Source organism: Tiliqua scincoides, chromosome 1 (genome assembly GCF_035046505.1).
Source record: "Tiliqua scincoides isolate rTilSci1 chromosome 1, rTilSci1.hap2, whole genome shotgun sequence".
In the NCBI taxonomy this organism is placed as follows: Eukaryota; Metazoa; Chordata; class Lepidosauria; order Squamata; family Scincidae; genus Tiliqua; species Tiliqua scincoides.
The window spans coordinates 292272237-292297666 of NC_089821.1; the positions used below are offsets into that span (position 1 = coordinate 292272237).

Below are 25430 nucleotides of genomic sequence, written 5' to 3' on the forward strand. Positions count from 1 at the left end.
AGCAGAATTATCACAATGTTTTCCAGTCACGTTTTTACCCCCACAAAAAGTTATGGAGGAAAAAAAGTTCTTGGCAAAACTTGGCATATTCACAACTTGTCTGGGCTGGCCCAAGACCTCTTGATGGCTGAAGTGGTGTGCCAAATGCTGCCCTCTGCAGTGATCTGCCAGCCTCTCCTCCCACTCCCTTGACTGAAAAAGGAAGGGGAGGTGAAATTGAAGAGGTACTGTGGAAGAGAAGAGAGGTGGGCTAGAGTACTGCAAGCAAGTGGGCAGACAAGGGCAGGCAATTTGATGAATGAAGGTGGTGCAAGGGATATTCCAAAATCTGTGTGCCACCACAAAGAAGACTGTGTTCTTCGTGGGCTCCACCTTACCTCTGAAGGTAGGGAAACAGAAAGGAGAGCCTCAGTTTGAAAATTTTAATCTATGGGTAGATACTTAGGAATTTTCTATTCTGCAAGGACTTACTAGGCAGTCCACAATATAGGCACAGTATAAAAACCAAATCTATACTACAAAGCAACAGGCAGACACAACAAAAAACCTGGCTATGATGTTATTTTCCTGGCATGCTTCTTACAGACCTGTCACAGCAGTAAATCAAAACCTGATGTCTTTACTCAGCTAAAACTCTCTTTTATGGAAACCCAGAATTAAGCAAACACAAAAGATGAACAGAAACCTTCTAACACACAGCTCAAGGAAATATCACACTGACCCGCTCATCGTTCATGGCTCTGGCAGGTTCCTCCTTCCCTTCATCTGGCAGCGGCAGTCGAGATAGCGTCAGCCCATTTAAAGCCGCCAGCTTCAAAGGGCCAATTTTTTTGGCTTCAGCTCTGTTCTTTTTCATGACCTGCTGGAACAAGATAATCATACAGCACACAGCCACAACAGGACCTGGGGCAAACAAGAGTGCTGGTGGTTAGAAGGACACAGCTTGAAAAGAGAAGCCCCTCCGGGTATTCTTTGGCAAGTATGAAACAAGACAAGTACCTGCTCTCTCAGCTAATCATCCTACAGAAACTACAGGACTGAAACAACATTCCATCTTGTCTGTCTTCACTCCACTTTTGAAATGATAAATAGACCTCAGAAAAGAAAAAAGCATTCCAGGCAATAGACTTCCCTGGATAGCCACAGGGGGACTGAGCAATCCTATACCCAAGTTGCTCAAATCCCCACAACTTTAGGTTTTCTTTAAAATCTTATTTTTACTGCGTTGTCAACCCACCCTCTTTTCAAAGAGCCGAGAACAGTGTACTCCGTATATACATGTCATCAACCATCACCAAAGAAATGCCTGCAAAACAACTTGGGAATACAAACCTTGACACTCAGATGCACTCCAGTTTGCCACTAGTCCTCACATTATAGGGAGACAGTGGAACCAACTTCATTTTGCTTCCCACAATGCCTTATGGCAGGGCTTTTCAGACTGGGGCATCGCGACGCCCCAACCTGTGGGCCCTGGCCTGTTTCCCCTTAAGGGGCGGGGGCAGCCAGGAGGCAGGGAGGAGGCAGTGGTGTGATCCCCAGGATCATGCCACTCGGGGGGCTGTAGGGGCTTGGGTACACTTACCAGAGCCTCCTGCAGCCTTCCGGGGGTGCCGGGAGCCCTTCGTGGCTGTCCACAGGGCTCCCCAAAGCTTCACAAGTAGAGCAATCGTGCTCTGCTTCCACTAAACCAGAAGCAGAGCACGATTGCTTTGCTTTTGAACCATCGGGGAGCCCTGCGGACAACCGTGCAGGGCTCCCCGCACCCCTGGGAGGCTGCAGGTGACTCTGGTAAGCGTACCCAAGCTCCTGCAGCCCACCATGAGCAGCGTGATCCTAGAGATCACGCTGCTCCCTTCCCCCTGCCCCTACTGCCTCCCACCCCACTCCTGCAAGAACTCACTGTGGCTTTCAAATTCCCTGGGAGTTTGAAAACTGCAGCCCTACGGGGAGCTGCTTTATGTGAGCCCATGGAACAGCAAAAGAGCCGTTTGCAAGAGATCCGGTGGTCTATTACCAAAGAAATGTTGAAATGTTCACCTGGAAAGGAGAATATAAAGACAGCCCTCCCCTCCCCCTTTTCTCACAGTGGCCATCCAGATGTCTGACAAAGCCCTCTTCTACCAGCATCCTACAGCAACTGATATTCAGAGACACATTTCCTCTGAATCTGGAGGGTTCATACAATCATGATGGTTACTAGCTGGTGACAAACCTCTCCTCTGTGACTCTGGCTTTTAAAACCAGTGGTTATTGCCACATTTTGCAACAGCAAATTCCACAAATTACATGCTGTGGAAAGAATTATACATTTATATATAACTGGGGCTGTGTGTGGCTGCACTAAAAAACCCCTCAAAGTTCTATATTAAGGAAACCAAAATTCTGTCCCAAGAGTAGAGGCTCATTTTTATAACAGGGCTATGGCTATAGATCAGGGAATGGGCCACTGCTCAGGCAAAAGACTAGGTTCAACCCCTGGCATTTTCAGGTAGGGCTAAGGGAAATAAAACAAGCCCTGCTTGCTTGAAATCCTAGAGGGGCTTGCAGTCCATGCGGACAATATTGAGCAAGCTGGAGCATTAGGATAAGCTTCTTTTCTCCCATATCTTCACTTGTTCTGTTTTGCTTAACTTAGGACCCAATCCTATCCAACTTTCCAGTGCTGATGCAGCCATGCCAATAGGGCATGCATTGCATTCTGTGGTGAAGGGACAGTCACAGAAGCCTCCTTAAGGCAAGGAGATACCTTGCAGGGTTGCATTGTAGCTGTATCGGTGCTGGAAAGTTGAATAGGGCTCTCAGTCTGCATCATTTCTTGTAGGGATTTACAGCCCAATCCTATGCATGTCTACTCAGAAGTAAGTCTCATTAGAGGCAATGGGGCTTACTCCTAGGAAAGTGTGGATAGGATTGGGCTGTTAGTCATCACAACAATGAAGCTTGTTGGAAGCAGCTACTCCATCACAACATTGCCTTGTACAGAGTCAGCACTGTGGTTCCTCTAGCCCACTCTGATCAGCAATGGCTTTTCAAGATTTCACTACTCCATACATAATGCCTTACAATTATCTTGGAACTCCTTGGTACAGGTGTGGGATGGAGAAGCTGTTAACTGTGACCTAGAAAAGCAGAAGAGGGAAGTTTTGGAGACACTTACCCCTAAAGGAGGCAGCCCTTCTACTATATTCTTCTTCCCCGAAAGTAGTTCGGACACAGGTCTCTTCTTCACAGAATCCTTTCGCACTCTGTATCTAGCAGACAAAGTTAAGTCCGATTCAGATACAGACGGCGTCAATATCCCATCACCTCGTCTCTGCACCTGGATATCAGCCACGATATGGGCAGGGCTCACATCTTTTACCCTCTTCTCAGTCTCAGTAATATGCAACTTGGGTTCCAGAATGTGCAAAGGACCAGGAGGTGACACAACTGAACTGTAGGGGTAGTTCAATAAAGATTCAGAAGGGTAATTTCCCATGAGAGATGGAAGTTGGGGTTTTCCATTGATGAGTGGAGAGACCAGTGCATTTGCCTTGTTCTCTTCTTCAAATTCTTCCTCTTCCTCGCTGCTATGAATTAGCATAGTGGCATCTGAAAGAGACTTCTGATGGCCATAGTTCACATTTTCCTCCCGTTCTTCATTTTCTTCTTGTTTTGTTTTCTCCAGGAAAACAGTGGGCTGTGACCCAGCAGGGAGTACTTTTGGAGGCGCCATATCTGCCGCTGATGCCGAACTAGTCCTCTCCTTAATCCTCATGACTTCAAAGTTGTGGGCCAGACCGGCTATTTCAATACTGTTCCTCTTCTGCAACTGAGCATGCCGCGCTGAGGTCAAGGGCTCACTCACTTCCTGGAGGGAATGCGCAACTGGCAGGCTGTCCTCCTGAAACGTCTGGACTGAATGATGGACCCGACGGGTAATGAGATCTGGATTGCTGCTGCTGATGTAAAGGTGTCGGGAAAGGTCTGGGGTGCTGTTGGCAGGTCTTGGATAAGGATAAGGGGGAGGGGGGCGGTACACTTGAGTCTTCATGATATTTGGTGCCGGGTAATCTTGGGCCTGCAACTGAACATTCGTCAGCTCAGGAACACTCACCGCTCCAACCACTAGGCGTCTTTCAGCAGGATAGGGGTAGGGGGACTGACTGTGGAAGCTGTAATTCAGGTTAAATGGGTAGTGGCCAGAATGAGGCGAGTTGAAATTAGCATGTTCGCGGATTTCAGGCTGACTGTACACCAAGGCGTCAGGCCTGCTATAAGCATAGGAGTTGCCAATGTTGAGATTCCTCATGGAATGACTCTGTTTATCTGAATGTATCATTCCCCGGTTAAGCTGTTTCATCACAGTTTCGTAATCTGGGGTAGGCCGATAAGAAGGTGGTATGAGGGCACTGTGCCGGTGTGACGGGACGTAATCCGACCTCAGGACGTCGCTGCCAGTAATGCTCGGGTTGGAGGACATGGGAGAAGGCTGCATATAATGCTGTGGGTTATTTAAAGAATTTGTGCTGTGGGCACTGTAGACACTGCCGTTGCGGATTCTGCCATTGTAGTCATGTGGTGCTCTGTCCAGGCTGGTCTGCGAGTGACAGTAGTAGCCATTCTGAGTATTCCCATAGAGATTATCTGAAAGAAATTTAGCACCCATTTACAGCCATCCATAGAAATGGCAAAACAGCTTGTAACAAATTGTTATCAACATTTTCCACATTGCACCTCGCCAACGTATTGTCTTTCTGTGACGAATGCAATGCATCTGTCCCCAATTCATGCCCCCCACTGTCAACAGTGAAATATTTCAAGTCCTAAAAAGAATGCTTTACAACACAGACAACTAAATTCTAGTCTCTGGAAGGTATGAACATAGGTACTGTCTGCTTCGAATAGCAACGGCTCTCCAAGACCACGGGTCATGATCTTTTCCAGCCCTGTTGTTATCTCAGGTCCTTAAGGGATATGAGGAGGACTGAAAACAAGGTCTTATGCATTGCACAAAGTATATTCCCTAGCCTAGAGCTGCAGACAACCCTCCCTGCTTTAAAAGCCTGGAGAATATGGGTAAGTACTTTGCCCTCAGAGCAGGATCAGCATTGGACCTTCAGGCATCAAGTGTTTCTGAACCCGTGACATGTGTGTGTATGCATGCACAAAACCCCTGCCACTGCCCGCTCCTATGTGCAACTTGCACATAGAAGTAGGAACATTGAGAGACATCACATGACGTGGGATTTTCCTGAGTGATTTTTGAGGCTGCTGCGACTGCCACAAGAGCCAATGAGTTGTATGGGTCCCTAAGGGAGCCATGGGCTCTGACAAAAAGCCAAGTAAGTCCACACTGTGCAGCATCAAAGGATTTAAAAACATGTTTTATTAAGGGCAATATGTACTCTGGGGTTGTTGCCACATCAACCACGTTATGCTAGCAATAGGTTGTGGAAACCAGAGGTATTTTTTCCTTGCTACAATGAATTGCCTATCACTTCTTAGACAGTAGGTTTAGGATTACCTCCTGATAACAGGGATAAAAAGAAAGGGTGGTACAAACCATTAATCACATGACTCCTTAATTCTTTTAACGATTTTATAGTTGGTTTGTGTTTAGGAAGTTCAGATAACATGCATGACACTTCTTCACAAAGCCTTCCCTTTCTGCACACTGATCAGGGCTTGATCTACTTAGCATTAACCATTTAACAACCTAATTTGCCTGTGGTCACTGCCTGCTTCTTCTTACTGATAAACAGAGCGTTTTCCCTAAAGCTCCTTTCTAACAGGCTGACAACAGTCTGGTAACATATAGGTCTTACATTTCCTGACCACAATAAGTACATACCTTGGGACGACGTATATGGTTCCACAAAGTGTCCATTGTAATGTAACTGGGGTGGTGGGGGTGGCATCATATAATGCTGCGGCTTGGGCTGCTACAAAGATATTGTAGAAACAAGTAGAGATCTTCACCAAAAGAAGTCAAACCTTCACCCAAATTTAGATACCCTTATGCATTGCAAAGTTCATGCAGGGGTTTGGCAAACATCAGCTCCCCACTCACTGCAATGGAAGATCAGATTTAGGGCGCAATCCTAACCCCCAGGTTAGGCCAGCACAAGTCACTAGTGCCAATCCAGGGGTGTCACAAACCTGCCATAAGGCATGTTTGCGTCGACTTAAGTGTCTGGGAGGCCAGCACAGAGAGTTGCGCTGGCCTCCCTGTGTCAGATCCAGGGCTGCCAGGGTAAGTTTGCATTGGCCAAGCTTAGCTGACGCAGGGGTCTGGGGGGGGGAAGGCAGGGAGGAGGTGTTTCAGGGCAGAGGGAGGGTGGTCAGCAGGCATTCCCAGGGGGTGTGTGGGCAGGGAGTAGGCCAAGATCCGATGATTGTGCCAGATTCTAACCCCGTCCCCAAGCAGCACGACACAGCCGCTGGCCATGCTGTTCTGCTTGGATCTGAGTAGACCTGAGATCTGAATAGACCCATCGGGGTCACTACAGCACAACATGGGGTAAAGGGAAAGGTTACCCCTCACCTCAAGTTGTGCCGCTTTTGACCCCAAACTTGTGCTGGATGCAGCACAGGCCTGCCGGCCTGCCTGCTCCAGTGCAAGTTAGGATTGGGCTGTTAAGCTCATAATGAAAGGTGCACACCAAGACCATTGGCTGCATAGCAACAAATCAGTGGGATACCCATCGGGGTTAGGAGAGAGGGACTTCCATTGCCTATAAGAAAACTGCTGAATCAGGGTGGATGTGTTTCGGCAAATATATACATACCTGTTAGCTCATCAAGACTTGACTGTGAATCTCTTGAGGTTAATAGGTTATAGCAAATGCTAAATCACCTGGTCAGCAGTAGCTGCTTTAAGCTAATCAGCATTTAGCAGCCAACTCATGCTATTGCCAACTCATTCGTAGAAAACCTGGATAGTCGAACTGCTTCAGTGTGGCAGGCAGAGCCAACCTTACAATCATTTATGGGTCCTACTAAGGAGCTATTGGTTGTTGAGTCACAGTTATATACGATTTAAGAGGCAGGTATGACCTACTGCCCCTTTGAAAGTAGCAGCTAGGAACAGCTGCTCTGCTTAGCAGCTAGGATAGTTCTTATTGATTAAAAAATACTTTAAGAATAACAAACCAAAGAATAAAAAGCAGAGGACCTTACCAGAGACATCCTGGAAGATGATCGTCTCCTAACTGGATTCACTGTCACCGTCTGGGTTTGTCTGCAAAACAAAAAAGTTTAGGATCTAATTCAGGGCTTAGAACTTTTACTACAGTTGTCATCTCATAAGCCTGATAACCACCTCCTTTATACAACAGCTACAGCCCACCACAGCTGAGAGCAGAAAAGCAAACCAAGGAAGATGCCATGATTTCTAACATGCTTCCTCAATCAGCAGTTGAGCAGAACATGGCAGGAATGCTCAGCATCGATTCACACTAGGACAGGGGTGTCAAACCCATTTCATGCAGAGGGCCGAATAGCATTCATGATGCCTGCTGAGGACCGAAAGTGATGTCATTAGGCAGGAAGTGATGTCATTAAAAAGTTCATGACCAAAAATAAGCACTTTTTCTCACTTGGGAACTCAGCTGCAAAAGACAGAAGAGAAAATATACATACGGTAGATACTTGCCTATAGTACATGAAATTTTTGCCAAGTAATCAAGCTCAGAGGGCAAAGCCTTTCAACTCTTGAGAAACATTTCAGTTTTCTCAAGTGGCAGACAGGCGCCAAGTTTCTCAAGCAGCAGGCAGCTCCTTAGAAGCAATTTGTTAATCTTTTATTCTCCTTCCTTCTGCTGCAGTCTGGTTCTGCTTTGTAAATGCTTGCAAAGCAGGTCTGTTTTTTGAAACACCAGGATGGGAATCCTCCTTTCCATCTGAAACAGGCTACAATTCAATGCACCCTTACTTAAGAGTAACACCCATGGAAAGTAGTGGGTCTACTTCTGAGTAAAAAGGGTTGCAAATATATGCAGCTCCATCTCTCTGCTGTGAATTGAATTGCACACTCCCAGTTATGTGTTATGGGTTGTATGTTGTATGTAGAGCTTCTGGCTTAACACACCAGACACCTTAAAAGTGGATTTGATTCATGGTTCTCCTGCAGTGGTTCCCAACCTTTTTCACTTGCATATCCCTTGGCAGCCCATTTACATAAATTGTACCCTTCATAATAGCAAAATGTTTGTAATTAATAATAAAAGCCCTCATCTCCTCTATATGAAAGCCCATGTATTTATCACAGTGTTTTCCCTTTTTATCTGTTTGAAGAACAGAAGACTCTGCCTTTGCACTGTTTTGCACCAGAAGTGTGCTGAGAAATTCCGAGTGATTGATCACTTTCCATATTATGCTTCAGCTTTTTTACTGTGCTGGTTTTCAATCACTGTTTCATACATGAATTGATGACCAAAAACTAGCTATTGGTGGGGCTTTCACAGCCAACTAGCTACCTCCCTTCTTGCCTTGCTGGTCCTTGCAAGGCATTCTGGAGCATGACCTGCCTTTTTCTACCATTATTCCATTCTTTTTCAAGTACCCATAAAGGTCCTGTTGAGTATCTCTGGGAGTACATGAATACCAGGTTGAGAACCACTGTTCTACTGTATGTTGTTTACAGTGCACTTACTCTGATAGTGAGTACTACAAAAAATGATAGTGAGCTTACAAAAAGGTGATGAAGACCAGAATTTAAAAAGAATAAAAATGTATCTTATGATCTTTTACTATGTTTTAAATAAATTAGAGACTACAGTTCTTAGGTAACAATTAGTGGTGGGTTATTTTTCAGGATCTGGCCTTGAGTAAAATCAGACAAAACTATAGTCAGACACCCCCTAAGTTTAACCCCTGACTTATCCGAGGGTTATAGAAAATTCCATGATTGTTGGCTCAAAACCTGCCCTCGACTTATCTGTGGGATCGACTTATAGGCGGGTGTCTGCGGTATCTTGATCATGTTCAAGATACGGGAGAGATCAATTTTCAAGTGGGCTGCCCTTTCAGCAGTAACACTTCAGCATGGCTCAGCAGCTGAGAGCTGGATAAAAATTTCCTCAGGCCGCATCTGGCCCCAGGGCCTTATGTTTGACACCCCTGCACCAGAAGTTCAGGGGAGAGCAACTTATGTTTCAACGAATGTCCTGAAGTTCCATAAAAGCAAGACATCAGCATTTGGTTTCATGTCATTTGAATCCTTCTCAAGAATTACTGCTTATAATGTTGTACTTATAACCACCTGCTTAGACCTCTACTACCACAACAAGCACTTATTGGATAATAATTAGCTCTCCAGCAACTTTAAAGCAACCCTTGAAGAAATTTCCCCTTTGTCAGATACAAAGAAATGTGACTCTCCTTTTTCACTCAACTCACACTGCTGCACATTGCTACATCTCATAGTGGGTAGAGCTATTTATGTTTGCACAGACTCAACTGCTTCTGACAATAAATCCTACCTGCACCATATGTTTACCATATTTATACCCTGCTTTATCTCACTAAAGGGCATTCAAAATGTCATATGATGCACTAATATCCCACAGTTGTGTTGGTGGGATTACAGAGAGGATAAGAATCAAGAACACAGCTGACAAATCCCAACTCCTTCCTGCTTTCTTTTTCAAGGCCCATTTACAATATGTCCCACTTCCTGTAACTAAAGGCTGGTTTATTTATTTTATTTAAGAAATTTATACCCCGCCTTTCCCATGCTGAAGCAAATGCCCAAGCGACTTACAGAGCTTTATAATCAAGTACAAAATGTCATAGCTAGTAAAAAACATCAAATAAGGCATTAAAACATTAGTTTTAACATTGTAGGGTGAAAACAATATCAAAACAGAGCAAAAAAAATTTAAGGAAAAAGAAAAAAGAAACTCAATTGAGCCAATTGAGAACTGATGAGTCCAGGGAGGCAGTCAAGTCATCGCAATATATCAGAGATATAGAGGGCAAAAATCCACTCAGCAGCTAAATGCCTGATGAAACACACTGCTGAGCTACAATCCTATTTCCAAATGCAACATGTGAATAGGAACCACCTGGGTTAAAAACTCTTTCAATTACATGCCAAAGGCACAGAACCTTACACAGGGTAGTGCTTTTTGAGAGCCCCACATCCTGTATGAATTCATTCTCTGAAATTGTTAGTTAAAAGATAAGATGTATGCTATGTGCCTGCGGTATTATATTTTACAAAAAGTAAAAATAGTGCACACATTCCACTGCTTTAACATTTTAATGCTTTATAACAGGGGTGCCCAAACCCCAGCCCGGGGGCCACTTGCGGCCCTCAGGGACTCCCAATCCAGCCCTCAGGGAGCCCTCAGTCTCTAATGAGACTCTGGCCCTCTGGAGACTTGCTGGAACCCATGCTGGCCGGATGCAACTGTGCTCAGCCTGAGGGTTACTGTTCGATCTCTCGTGTGAGCTGTGGGATGAGGGCTACCTCCACTACTTGCTATTTCATATCTGTGATGCAGCAGCGGCAGTGAAGGAAAGGCCAGCCTTGCTTTATGCAAGGCCTTCTAGAGGTCTTGAGCTACTGCAAGACCTTCATTCATTCATATAAGTTCCATCTCTAATATATTCATTTATGTAAATTTATTAAAATTTTAAATGTAAATTAATTTTTTTCCCCAGCCCCTGACACGGTGTCAGAGAGATGATGTGGCCCTCCTGCCAAAAAGTTTGGACACCTCTGCTCTACAGAGATGGGGAGGCAAGGAAATGGTGCCCCTGCTGGAATCTGCTGCCAAAGGGACTACTGAGTTGGGTCAAATCACTTCATGGCAAGGCTGGTAAAGTAAGCAAACACTGGACAGTACAAATGGCATGCAAAGAACTTGGAAGGAAAGAAAGAGAATGTTTTCTAGCTCACCCTTTGGGCAGAGAAGGACGAGAAAGGATTGGAAAGCGTGGAAAGGAAAGAATGAGGAAAGATTTCTGAGAGCCTTCCTCAGGTGGAGAGTCTGGGGAGTCTCTAAAGACAAGGGACATGCAGACAAAATGCAGACAATGAAACAGCACATTCAAAAGAGAGGATGTGGGAAGACAGTTCAACAGGTCTTCGGGTCAGCTTTAAAAAGGTGCTCCCATCATGACATCCCAGCCTTTCCTAGACCACAAAATAAGAAGATAAGCTGACTCTAAAGAAGGGGGATTCTGTTAGTTTGCAACAAGGACAGGAAACGGGTGGACTAGGAGGTAACCTCTTTGGGGACATCAAGTAAGGGTTAGGATTCAAAGATTCCCTCTTATTGTTTTATAAGTTCCTAGACCTCATCACTAGAAAGAAAGAAAACATAGCCATGGGTATTGGAAAAACCACAAGACATACATTATGTAAAGGCTGACCATGTTTTCTCCAAGTACCTGGAAATTTAAGCCCAAGTGTGGGTGATCTTTTGGGGAGAGAGGACTGACTTAATGCTTTCAAACAATTTATGTCTCTTATACTGGAATATCATGGGGAAATACACGCAACATGTTAATTAGATGAAACGCCAGACCACAGTGTTCATGCCCAATGATATGAAAATTAATTATATGTAACATTAGAGGTTTTGTCCCTTGCACCAGAGTGCTTTTCTTGGTGTAAGGAAACTCCTGGGAGCAGGCCCAGTTCAGGAAGGGGAGGATAGGATCTTAGTGTGTGCCACTGCCATCAAGATCCTCCCTCAAACCCAGCCTAGCCCAACCCACTACTCACTTCAGAGTGTCTACCATCTTCCCCCAAACCATCCCTTCTGCTGCTGCTGCTAATACCAGTATTTATAAAGCATCTTTCTTTTATCACGGGATGCCTCCTTCAACTTTAATTAACTGACAAGCTTTTCTAAATCCTCGTACAGATTTTTACAATACAGTAAGTTCTGCTTTTTCATAGAAAATGCCTTCATTCCAGTTGGCTTCCTTCTCAGTCTGGTAACTTTCTGGCTGCATTCACCTCCCAGGCTTAGCTGGCAGCACTCCTCTCTCACTGAAGGTAGTTATCTCCATTCATTGGTTGGAATGCAACTCTTCTCTCTCACCAAGGGCACTCACCGGCTGGGATGACTCAGCTTGTCAGCAGTGTGTTTGCAGCTCTCAGATACTTCTGACTGTATCAAACTTCTACCCCCAGATGTTCTTCAGGCAAAGGTGGCAGCTCTACCATTTGGGCAGACCTCCCGCCCTCCTGACCTAAATGCTCCAGTGGTGGTCTGGCATCCTGCTGTGGCTGGTGTGGAGTTTCCTGGCTTCCATAGTGGGCAGCAAGCCACCCACTGCTGCAGTGGCTCATGTGACAGCGGGCCTGGCCTTTAACTGACGGTGAGATCCGTCAGCATAAATCTCTGATAGGACTGGGCCAAAAGTTACATAGGATGAAATCCTACATACACTTTCCTGGGAATAAGCTTCACTATACAAATGGCACTTACTTCTGAATAACTAGCACTACTAGTGCCTGGGATTATGCTGTTATTTGAGTCAATCAAATATGTTACAGAAGAAAATAACATTTACAAAAGAGAATGTTGTACTTACAGACTGCATTTATTTAGTCTATAAAACTTGTGCCTGGCCACGCACATCCTCCACACATATTTTGCTGTTTCCATGTCTTCCTGTTAAGCAAAAGAGATATACGTAAGAAAAAAAAGTACAGGTGGGACAAATCCGTGCCAGCATAAGTTTCAGTCAATGTTTTACTGAGTGGATACACAAAACCAAGCTATTGGATTCACAAGACTAAGATCAGGGCAGACCATCATCCCGCAGGGCGGAGACTGCACACATTGCGGTGGAATTGCACCAATCACCCAGCATATTTGGGCAGGCCTGCATAAATGTAACACATAGTCATCTGTGCATGAACATAATGTTTGCACAGCACTATCTGTATGCATAAAATCCAAAACACATAGGCCCACACTGTGCAGTCAATTCATAGACTTCATGTAGGACACTGACTGGTTAGCTTGGGCTGTGTGTGTTGGATCTTAAACACATGTGGAAACGTTACATACTTATTGCATTTCCTGATGTGCTAAAGCAAATGAAGAATAAACCCAAGATCATATGAAGAAAAATTCTTCCCACTCTCACAAGACCACAAACTAGCTGTATAAACTGTGTTCATGGCTAGTTATCTAATGCCGAACAAATGTAAAAATGATAGATTTTTCTGTCTAGAAAGTGAAAATGTCTGGCATAATCCTTCTAATATCACTGTTTTAAAATGCATAGAAGTAAAAACTCACTCACTTACAGTTTGGAACTGAATAGTCTCTTCTTTGTTTGCCAGCTCTAATGCAAAAAAGGACTTGTTGTGGGACATGTTGGCAATGTCATGCCACCTTTGGGGAAGATGGAAAGAAGAACGAGTTACAAACTCTCAAAACCTCACAGATCGTAGTACTGTAATTGCATGGACATGAGTGTGGATAGAATGTTGCAGTACAAATCTTAGCTGCTCTGAACATTTCCAAGTCAGGTGTCTAACAATGCAGTTGGTTGCTTTTATACACCCTTCCATCTGTACATAGGGAGTCACAAAAGGAATGCTAACCTGTGGTATGAGGTAATCTTCATACCCCCAAACTGAAATCTCAAATTTTCCAATTTTCTCTAGTAATTGACATGCCATAGAACACATGTGAACCCAGTTTCAGCCTTTTGTCTGGCCCGGAAGTCCCTAATGGCACATCTTGTTCTCCAGCTCAGCCTTCTAGGTACCCTGGAATGAGTGTAAAGGTTTGGGGGAACAGTCCTTGAGATATACACACACAGAGAGAATGTAAAGTCCCTAGGCACCTTGGGAGCACAGAACCCTGATCATTATTAAGAACATAAGAAGAGCCCTACTGGATCAGCCCAAAGGCCCATCTAGTCCAGCTTCTTGTATCTCACAGTGGCCCACTAAATGCCCCAGGGAGCACACAAGACAACAGACACAATCTGCATCCTGGTGCGCTCCCCTGCATCTGGCAATGAGAGGTTGCCTGCCTCTAAAACCAAGAGCTTGCATATACCTACTGTGACTTGTAACCCATAATGAACTTCTTAAATATTAATTTACTATTAATAATAAATAAAATATTATTTCTTTCTAGAGCTCCTTCTTTTCTTTGTCTAGCACAGTGGTTCTCAAACTGGGGCATTGCAATGCCCCAGCCTGAGAGCCCCGGGCTCTGCCTCCTTAAGGGGCAGGGCAGGGCAAACAGAGATGCAATCTTTTGGATCGCGCCTCTGATCAGGGTACAGGGGCGCGCTTCCACTTTCCCCCGCCTGCAGCAGCCTTCTGGGGGTTGCCCAGTACCAGCCTCAGCAAGGCTCTCCACGCAGTGCAGTCCCCTGCAGAACGTGATCACTACAATTTCTGGTTTTGTAAACAGGAAGTGGTCATGATCACTACAATTTCTGGTTTTGTAAACAGGAAGTGGTCATGATCGTGTTCTGCAGGGGTCTGCACTGCATGGAGAGCCTCATGCACTTGCTGAGGCTGGCACTGGGCTCCTCCAACCCCCAGGAGGCTGCTGTAGGCAGGGGTGACTGAAAGCGTGCCCTTGCGCCCCTCCAGAGCAGTGCGATGCTGGGCAATGCGTCGCTGCCTTCCCCCCTACCAGAGAGTTTGAGAACCATGGGTTTAGTGGGTCGTGATAGATTGTCATTTTAAAAAGTGGGTCGTAGTGCTAAAACATTTGTGAAACACTACCCTACAGATAGCCTTGTGCCCTGATGGAGACTGCCCCATGGCGCTTCAAATGACCACATTTGTGACGGGGCTCCACTCCCTTTGGTTTATGCTCTGTATTGCTTCAACATGAGAAATACATTCTGAACTCAGATGAGAGACCATCAAGCTCTTGTGACTACTAGCAAGAAAATATCATCACATTTGGCAGATAACAACTCACCTAAATATTACTGGAGGCCGGCCGTTTTTGTGCTTCACAAAGATTCCATCCAGACAAGCTCCGATGAAGATGTCACTTCCTTGACTATCCTGGATAACAGACAGAAATAATCAACACAATTAACATGCCTGCAATTTCTTTTTCCCCACCATGAACATAACCATTCAAGTTGTGCAAGAACACAGCAGCTTTCAGACACGTTTTAAAAATTGTACTGCTTTTGTTTGTGGCACCAATAGCCTCTTTTCACTCCGTTTCTGAGCGAAGCAACAGGCCTAGAAATCCATAGCAGTTGCATTGCTGCTGTGGAGCATGGAATATAATTCTCCTGATGCACAAATCTGCCACTTGATCCCAAGAGTCTGCAATTATTTTGCTTAGTTGTTCTCCTGAAGGCAAATAAGGAGAAAGCAAATCTGAAGACACACAAGTTATTTTTGCTAGTCATTAAAAAATGGAAGATGACTGTGACATGTGCAGAACTTGGGCTCAGTTGACTACTGTAACTTGGCCTGGTGGGATCATAACCATGCTTTTTATGAGCCAATAGACAGTCTGTCTGAGTTTGTCTGAGCCAATAGGCTCACTTGCTGAGTACCTTGTAACAAGCCCTTGAGAGTTGGAGGACCAAATGGAAAACTGCTGGATTGGAGAGACAGAAGGAGGGCTGGGAGGGGCTGAGCAGGAGACTTGAGTGCCGTGTGCAAAAAGGCTGCAGTACCATCAAAAGAAAGCTAGAGGGCTGCCGTGTGCGGAGCCACTGAGGCTATAAAAGGGGCTGCACCAGCACAGAGAGCTCAGAGACCACCAGGGAAGAACTGTGGAGAGGAGCTCCAAGAGCGGGCTCTGCAGGACGAGAGACCAAGCCACAGAGCTGCTGTGAGGAGCTTTGGGGAGCATCTGCAGAGAAAGAGCTGGAAGATCAAGCTGCGGAGACCTCCAGGGAAGAGAAGCTGTGAGGAGCGAGCTGGGAGAGACCAAGCTGCAGAGCGGAGCTGAAACCTGAGCTCTGAGGGAGAGCTGCTGGAAGGAGCCCCTGGGAGAGCGTCTGAGAACCAGAGAAGGGAACAACCACCCAGACTTTGCCTGGCTTGCCTCAAGTCCTGCTGCCTCGAGCCTGCCTGCCTCAGGTCCTGCTGCCTCGAGCCTGCCTGCCTCAGGTCCTCTCAACTGGGGGTAATTTGAAACGAGGTCTTGCCATTGTTTGGTTCAGGTTCCATTCCTCCTAATAAAAGCCTTAAACTTAGCTTGGTGTCAGTGGTCTCTTTCGATCCTGCATCACAACTGGGTGGGATCTTTAAAACAGGTTCCTAGATGGAATGCAGCAGTGTGATTGTTATCTAGGTCTAGTAAGCAGGCCATATTTCCCTTTTTATGAAAGATCTTTATTAGTTCCTAGTATATTTCCCCTTAACTAAGAAGCTAAACAGTTTGAACCTTGACTATAAACAGTTTGAACCTTGACTATTTATGGGAAAGCCTATTCCCACATGAACTAGTGCTACACTGAACACACTCATTTTTCAGTCAAATGTAGGGCTTTGGGGAAAAGAAATATTTCCCAAAAGCCCTTCAGATACGTGACTTCGGTATTTTTTTTTCCAAAGCAACTCACTGTCATTATTATCTCTCCGGCAGCTTCTGTACTGTGTTTTTTTTTTTCCTGGTTGGGAATTCTTTTTCCTTTCCAAAATGATTACAGGCAATCAAGGATTACATAATGGACATGACACTGTCATGACACTATCAGCCAAGCAGATCTGACATAACAGAGAAAAATGAAGCTGGTCTAGAGTAAAAGCAGTGTTTCCTAGTCTGGACACATGGCAGATTCTAGCCAGACAGCAATCACTTAGTAAATGGGATGGGGCAAAGGAAGTTGATTCAAGACAGTTCTTCCTGAATGATAATTTCATCCCCTTTTGCAGCAACATCAGAAAAAAAACATCTGAAAGAAGAAAGCTTTGAACTGCCCTGATTATAAATGGTAAAAGCAATTCATGATCACAGTTATGGATTCATGAAGGCATGGCAAAGATTTTCAGATCCCTGAATCCGCATTAAAGGGGAACAGTCATTTAGTCAGAACCAAACACCTCTTCCTCTCACTCACAAAAGAGAAGAGGGAAGGGAAGAGCGCAGTACAAGTTCCTGTAGCTCTTTCATAACAAGAAGCAACATTTTCCTGTGAAAACCTGAAGTTTTCCTGTGGCCTGAAACTGACCAGTTCTGATTATCTGCCTGAATTATCTCCTGCCCAACTGAAATTGGAAATATTGAAGTGCAGAATTCTGTATGCTAAACAATCCAATTTCTGGCTTGACACCTGAGCAAGCTCAGTGAAATCAAAATAAACATTCACTGTATTTATCTCAAGGTTGTTAGTTACAAGCCAAGATTTCTTAATCCTGAGGCAGCTTAGTATATCCTTTAAAAGAAAATTGAACTGTACAAATATATCTATGACTACAGAAAGATTTTTAGCAAATTCATGCATGAAAACTTTAACCTTACCTTTGCTGGATAGCTCTCTTCACCATAACCTTCCATTCTCTCAACTTCTTGCATATATAACATCTCTGCATCTGGAGGCAAAAGGCCTCTTCAAAACAAAACAAAACAAAAAGGACATGAATGTACTAATACGTTTCATGGACCTGATTTATCTATATTTATCCATGTCAGAGTCCACTAGGGCCCAAATCCTATCATTGCCCCCATGCCAATCCAGACGCAGCACCAGAGTGCACCAGCAGCATCCTGCAGGGGGAGGAAGGCAGTCCCAGGGGTCTTCTCTGGGTAGGGGGTAAGCCTCCAGCACAGAACAAGTCTACTCAGATCTGTGCCATAATATCGCTAGTACAAGTCTGTTTAGGTAATGCAAATCGAGGCCCAGAAGACCGCCCCCTTCCAGCCCTCATCCCCTTCCCTTTCTCTCTCCTCCCCGTCTCTCCCCTGCCCTACCCTGTTCCACCCACCTCCTGCCCTTCATGCTGACATCAGCCACATATCCTTCCCCACTTTATCTTCGATTCCATTTCCTTCCCTTCATCTCCTGCCTCCCTTGAGTCAATTTTAGATTGCAAGTCATCAGAAGAGGGAACTGTCAACTCATTACTTTGGAAATGCCATGTGGTTGAACTACCCTATATAAATAATAACTGCTGCCAATAACAGAATTTTAGAGTCCTACCTGTACTTCTGATGGAGTAAGGCCACTTTCTGGGTTGCTTCTTCCAGGATCTTTTCATCTTGCAACCAAGCCTTAAGAACAGAAGAGAAGGCTTAATGCTAATTCCCAAATAAATATACAGGTCCTTAAACAGCAAATTATTTAATTAATACAAATTAAATCCCAGGCAGCTCAATCTTGTCCTCGGCAGGGCTGCTGGGTGCAGCAGCGCCAAAATGGCAACCACTGTATCCAGCAGCCCCATAAAGGCTGCCGGAGGACTCCTTGGGGAAGCCACAATAGGGTTTCTCAAATCTGTGCCAGCTATTTTGCTGGTGCAGATGAGAGTACCTCTGCATTGGGCTTTCAGCCTGACTCGAAGGATAAGATGCGGCAGAGCAGGTCCCATCCCATTTCAAGCCAGTTCCTCCGCCCCCTGCCACCTTCCTCCCACCCTGAAAACCTGCACCACCACCTAGTGGTGCAACTTACCATCGGGCACCCCTACAACATCTTCCATTCAGCACTGGACCCAGCGCAGGCACTCCCTATTCTGAGGGTGCCGTAAACGTGCTTTACGGAATGTTTACGACACCCAGAACTGGCACAAGCGCTAGGGCACAATAGGATTAGCCCCTAAGATGGTTGAAGCCTCACATGGTTAGCACACATTTAGGGAGAAATAATTTCTGAATTTCGTTCTTAGTAACACAGTCATGAATGTTTGGAACAAGGTAGGTCAAAAACCAAATCGGGTGTGGGGGAAATTATGCAGAATAATAAATACATAACCATTTAATTTATAAGACTTTTTCTTAGTTTATTCATTTGATCTTTTTCATTTGGAACTGACATTAGCATTCCCAAATAAAATATATTTAAGGCATTAAGAACCTCACATAATACCAGAACCTCTCACATAATACCAGAACCAGGGGACATCCACTAAAATTGAGTGTTGGGCGGGTTAGGACAGACAAAAGAAAATATTTCTTTACTCAGCGTGTGGTCGGTCTGTGGAACTCCTTGCCACAGGATGTGGTGCTGGCGTCTAGCCTAGACGCCTTTAAAAGGGGATTGGACAAGTTTCTGGAGGAAAAATCCATTATGGGGTACAAGCCATGATGAGTATGCGCAACCTCCTGATTTTAGGAATGAGTTAAGTCAGAATGCCAGATGTAGGGGAGGGCACCAGGATGAGGTCTCTTGTTATCTGGTGTGCTCCCTGGGGCATTTGGTGGGCCGCTGTGAGATACAGGAAGCTGGACTAGATGGGCCTATGGCCTGATCCAGTGGGGCTGTTCTTATGTTCTTAAGAGCCCGATCCTGTGGTCTGCTGCGCGGCTCCACGCCACAGACCACAGTCGCAAACGTGCCGCAAGGCACGTTTGCGGGGCTTACCGTCAGGCTCCCGCAGGAGCTAGCCCAGCGCCGGCCAGAGCTGGACTGGCACTTGGTGGGCGCCCAAGTTCTGCAGCTCTGCGGTCTCCCGGACCGCCGGGCTGCAGAATGGGAGGTGGGGGCACGGCCAGGGGCGTGGGGGAGGCGTTCCGGGGAGGGGGGAGGCGTGGCCAGGGGCATGGGGAAGGCGTGTCAGGGGGAGGGGGAGAGGCATATCCGTGGAGCCGAGTTCCGCAGGATCCAAGGTGCTCGGGCAGGGCTGCTCACCCTACACAAGCACCTTTACTTTAGCAGCGACCAAAAGGTCACCGCTAAAGTGAGTAGCCCCATTGCGGGGCTGCTTCCCTTACCCAGGGGAAGGGGACAAACGTCCCCTTCTCCATAGGAGCCTCCCACGGTAGCACGGGAGGCGCAGGATCCGGCGGGAGCCCGCCATGGAGCTGCCAGACTTGGGCGCCACAGGCAGCTGAGGATTGGACTGCCTGGCTGCAATCCTAACCACACTTTCTTGAGAGTAAGCATCATTGAACAAAATAGGACTTACTTCTGAGTAGACCTGGTTAGGATTGTGCCCTTATATACTGCCTTGGCTATAAAATCATTCCCAAGGTGGCTCACAAAAACTAACAGTGAAACACCAAACACAAAGAATAAACATAAGCACTAAAAGAATGTAATTCAGAAAATGAAATAGCCATTAAGCAATAAGCAATCAGTCAATCAAGCAACATTTAAATCAAAACAGTACTGGAAAAAAGTAGAAACTAAACCAGTGATGGCAAACCTATGACACGTGTGTCAAAGGTGACATGCCACGATGTTTTGGGAGACAAGCCAGGGTTCGCCGACAACAACTGAGTCTGTTTTACTTGTATTTCATTTTTGTAATTATTTGATATTTCTTTATATAATGCATAGCACCACACATGATTGGACTATATTTTTAAAAAATAAATGAATATGTAAAGAATTGTTTCTCTTTTGTTCAGGGTGGGGATGGGGATGACACACCAGCAGAATCAAGTTAGGCATTTTCTGAGTTTTTGACACACCAAGCCCAAAAGATTTGCCATCGCTGAACTAGACCATTCTTACCACAGGAAACAAGGCAAATCTCTGTAGAAACTCTTGCGATTCATACTGATCATAATCTCCAAAATCAGCTGAGGATTTAAGAGAAAATAAGCAGGAATTAAGTATTTATAACCATCAAGATGGAGTTCTGTCAGTAGCAAATCTACTAATAATGGGGTCTGCTGTCTAAATGATGAGCAACAGACAAACTACCCTATCAAGTGTCTAGGGAAATTCTCTGTGATACAGAAGCCCCAGAAATTATTCCAAATATAGAGCGTAGAGATTTGTGCCCTTTGATTTTCCATCTAGAAACAGGATTACAGAAAGATTCCAATATATTTTACATTGCCTAAGATGTACAAGCATGGTTAAGCAGGTATTTATTTATTGAATGAATGCTACTAAAGAACCAGCCAGGACTAAATAAAAATTTGAAAGAATGTTGTTACATAAACAAGCTATTTCTATTCATTTGTTAGATCTTATTGGCACGTAACATTCTTGGCAGGTCTCTCACCACACACATGATTAGCATTCTAAGCAAGTAAAGGGAGGCAGCTAAATAAATGGCCCAGAGGCTCAGCGTGATATTCATCTCTCCACGTCGCCCATCTTTGTGCGTGAACTGTTCTCAGAAATATAGAAGTTGAAAGGAACACATGCCCTCCAACATTTCAGAAATGAACCTAGGGACACACACATGCCAGTAGTCTCATTCTAGATTATTCCCCCCACATCATACATAGCAGGATACTCTATTCTGACTAAAGTATACTTTGTTCATTACTCTGTAGTAGAATCATAGAGTTGGAATGTAGAATAGAGTTGAAATAGAATCATAGAGTTCAAGATCATGTAGTCCAGGTTCACCTGAATATGGCCAAGTTCATCTAGTCCAATAGCCCTTCATCCACTTTGAAAGGGGTAAATGTTTATTCCTTTGGTTAGAGATATATGGGAAAAACATAACTGTTTTAGGGCGCAATCCTACCCTGCACTGTAACAGGCAAGCCAAGAGGCTTGCACTATATCCAGCACAAGATAGGGGCTCAAAGTGACTCAGCCAGAGGCAAGGGGAAATTTTTCCCCTTAACACCAGGTAAGGGGCCTTTGCCCCTGTGGATCTCCTTGGTCTTGTGCCACCTCCCAAGGTGACGAGTCGCGAGGCACAAGTCCGAGGAGAACAGAGTGGCTTGAAGCTGCTCCAAATTCCCCAGGAACGGGGTTGGGATCCAGCATAAGTGCTGGATCCCAGCCCTACCTCCCACTCCCTACCCGCCTACCCCAGGGACAGCCCACCACCTACCCTCCCCCCGCCCAGGAATGCCTTCCTCTCCCCTCCTCCCTGCCTACCCCAGAGTCTTGCGTCAGCCCAGCTGGGCCAACGCAAGGCTCGCCGAGGAAGCCAGTGTGGAGGTTTGTGTCAGCTTGTGTCACCTTCATGCGCTAGCCCGGCTTACTCCCAAGGAGGCGCAAACATGGCAAGCGAAGGGCAGAATTACACTCTTAATGCTATAAATTACATTATATACAGGATGACCCAAAAAAAACAGAACCCACAAATCTTTGAATAAAACTGTTAATTTTAATTTTTCTTCTTTTTTCTTTCAGGGTATACGACTTTGTGCATGAAATATTGGAACAATAATCTTCCCCAATATGTCTTGGTCAACCAAGGAAAAGTTTCTTGAAATTTACTGGACCTTTGTAGGATTTAATAAAATTTTTATGGGTTCTGGTTTTTTTGGGGTCACCCTGTACTATACTATACATCAGTGGTTCCCAAACATTTTAGCACTTGGACTCACTTTTTAAAACGACACTCTATCAAGACTCCCCTAATTTTAGGAAACCAATAAAAAAGTTTCACTTTCTCAGTCACTCAAGCCTCTGTTTTTATCATTTTTACTATTGTGGGGGGTACCACCTTCTGGAGCTTTTGCCGAGCTCCACTTTTATCAGAATGGAATCTCTAGTGAATCAAGGCATATTTGCCTACTAGTGAACACACGTGGCTCAGTTTCACTTTCCGTAGAGCTCAATACATTTTCCTTAGTAATCAACTTGACAGTTTTACGACTCACCAAAAAACCCCAGTATGGGGACCACTGCGATATATACTGCGATAGTATACTATCACAACGGTATACCCATGCATTTGTGTGCAATGCGCAAATTAGATGCTGTGTACTGCATTAGTATAAAATGTACCTGCATTACATTCATGTATGCTGCAGACAAGATGCCTCTGTACTTTCACTCAAAGATTTCACTGCTAGAGATCTGGGCAGGAGGAACTTAACCTTGAAGAACAATAAGTCTTAGCAATTCACACTAACAAAGCTGTAATGACAGCCTTTATTTTCACTGCAATCCCATGCATGTTTATTCAGAAGTAAATCCCACTGTGTTCAACGGGAAATACTCCCAAGTAATTGTGCGTAGGATTGCCATCCTATTAATAAGACATTTTAAGGGCGCAATCCTAACCAACTTTCCAGCACCAAGGTAAGGACAATGCAGCTTCAAGGTAAGGGAACAAACATTCCTTTACCTTGAGGAGACCTCCATAACTGACACCCAAACACAGGATGCAGCATATGCTCCATTGGCACAGCTATTGTCAGTGCTGGAAAGTTTGATAAGATTTGGGCCTAAATGAGGCAAAACAGAAGCCATGGTTTATGATAGGCAGAAATGAGAAACAGGACTGTCTCAGGTAAACAGGAACAGCTGAGATGCACAGGAACAGAGAAGGAGTTCTACTCCCTGACTCAGGGGGCTTGCATTTTGCAGCAAGCAGCAGTGGGGAATAAAACAGTGTAAGCAGAAGACCATGTACAAAAGTGTATAGGTGGGATCAGAAAACAGCTAACAGGAAAACAAGAAGCAGTTCCTTTTTTTCCCGTTAAGTTTTCACTGCATAATTTAACTTCTGCTCACAGTTTACTATAATTATGCTGCTATTTTCCAAGCAACAAAGCAGAAATAAGCTGTTACGGGTAGGCAATAGCATAGTTTATTGGTTCACAAAGCAGAGTCCACAGACCCCAAAAGTGGAATCAAAGAAAATATGAAGATTGTGGCAAAGGAACAAAATCATAATTCTTAGGTAATAAGCTGTACTTTCCTTCAACATGCCACCCACACCAAGGGAAAATAGCAGATTATTCAGAGTCATACCAGAAAATAACAGCAATTTTCAACACACAGCTTGGGCAGTCATTTTGCAATTACTGTCTGAAGCACCCTCACACTTTGGAATAGCAGGATTTTAACTACATTCCTTAGAAAACACATTTATTACAAGAAGCAAGCTTCGTGGCTCAAATTAGTCCAAAGAAATCCTGCACTTCCCTTGTATTGTGTTGTTCAAATCAATTCGATTTGAAAATTTAACCCTCCTGCACAGGAAAAAGACTCTTCACTAATGAAATGGATTCATGTAGACTCCAGTTCAGTCACAATTTTAAAAAAACAACAAAAAAACCAATCGATGCATTTAGGATTAACTCCAGTTCAGTATAAAAAATGTGGTTGGCAACCTTTAGTCTCGAAAGACTATGGTATAAGCCTACAGCACCTGGCATTCTCAGGCGGTCTCCCATCCAAGTACTAACCAGGCCTGACCCTGCTTAGCTTCTGAGATCAGACATCAGGCATCTGCAGGGTAACAGTATAAAAAATACCATTTCCAAAAAACATTATTAACAGCCCAGTCCTCTCCACCTCCAGCAGCATGAAGCATTGCCAACAGAGCATGAGCTGCATGCTATGGTGGGTAGGGACTCAAACGGCTAGCAAGAGGTAAGTAAAAAAATTTTACCTACCTCCTGGTAGACTGTGTGCTCACCAATGGGTCTCCTTGGACATATGGCAGCTACTTTGATGGCATAAGTGTAAGAAGAGGAAGGGACCGGTTTCAAGCCAGGAAACAGGGATAGGATCCAGTGTGCACAACTGCCGCTTCCTGCCCTCAAACCACCCCTGGTTTGGCCCACTTCCCACTCCAAATCACCCATGTGCCACCCCCTCTGCCACCCTACGAGCACTGCAGAGTATCCAAGCAGTTCTGGGGTGTATACAAAGCCTCTGGGCATTTGTGCTGGTGGCTCCATAGTGCCTAACAGTAGCAAAACGTTTGTGCTGACTGAAGGGGACTTACGGCAGCAGACTGCTAGATCTGCTGCTGTTTAAGTCCCCTAATTGGATTGGGGCAGAGGCGTTATTCTAGGATAGCAGTATAACTGTATATGAAAATAAAAACAATGAAGAATCTTGTAGTACTTTAAAGATTAACCAACAAAGGCCCAAATCCTAACCAACTTTCCAGCACTGACATAGCGGTGCCAGTGGGACGTGTGCTTGTTACAGTATGTGCCCCATACAGTAAGGCAATTTGGTGGCTGGATAAGGCAGGCCCACCAGACTGCTGTTGTATGTAAGCAAATGGTAGCATACCTGTCAGACAATGGGGCAAGGACCAATCAGGGCAAAGTGCTAAATTTTTGCACAGGACAAGGGTTGGGAAAAGCTGATGCAATCCCCACCCAGGATGATGCAATGACATTCCTCAGTGATGAGGTCATGGCCTTTCCCATTGGCTGACAGGAGTATAAATGTCCAACAAGCACACTCCACTGTGTAGGTTGTAGGAGTGAGTTGCTGCACGGATCTCTGCTGGACTGATACCTGATTTGCTGACTATTTGGACTGTTTGCCAGATCACCTCTGCTTGCTGATTTCGGGAACTGCCTTCTACTTGTAAATACTGCCTGTAAATAGACTCTGGTGCTGGTACTTCCCTGGGTCTTGCCTCCTTTTTCTGGCATTCTTCCCTGTGCTCTGAGCACCACACGCTACAGCTG

The 25430-nt window shown here is 45.0% G+C and overlaps 1 protein-coding gene across 2 annotated transcripts in view; it reads right to left on the bottom strand.

Annotated features, from left to right (window-relative positions):
* Nucleotides 1–25430, bottom strand: part of PTPN21 (protein tyrosine phosphatase non-receptor type 21) — a 70068-nt gene that overhangs the window by 12080 nt on the left and 32558 nt on the right. The window contains exons 5-15 of one of the 2 annotated variants that reach the window (XM_066628184.1): nucleotides 20581–20648; nucleotides 18106–18176; nucleotides 17427–17514; nucleotides 14913–15001; nucleotides 13265–13352; nucleotides 12541–12620; nucleotides 10892–10993; nucleotides 7165–7225; nucleotides 5837–5927; nucleotides 3161–4629; nucleotides 722–859 (exon numbers count right to left, since the gene is read on the bottom strand). In XM_066628184.1, coding sequence (XP_066484281.1) covers nucleotides 722–859; nucleotides 3161–4629; nucleotides 5837–5927; nucleotides 7165–7225; nucleotides 10892–10993; nucleotides 12541–12620; nucleotides 13265–13352; nucleotides 14913–15001; nucleotides 17427–17514; nucleotides 18106–18176; nucleotides 20581–20648 — 2345 coding nt within the window. The remainder of the gene's footprint in view (nucleotides 1–721; nucleotides 860–3160; nucleotides 4630–5836; nucleotides 5928–7164; nucleotides 7226–10891; nucleotides 10994–12540; nucleotides 12621–13264; nucleotides 13353–14912; nucleotides 15002–17426; nucleotides 17515–18105; nucleotides 18177–20580; nucleotides 20649–25430) is intronic. The other variant, XM_066628193.1, reaches the window with a different exon arrangement.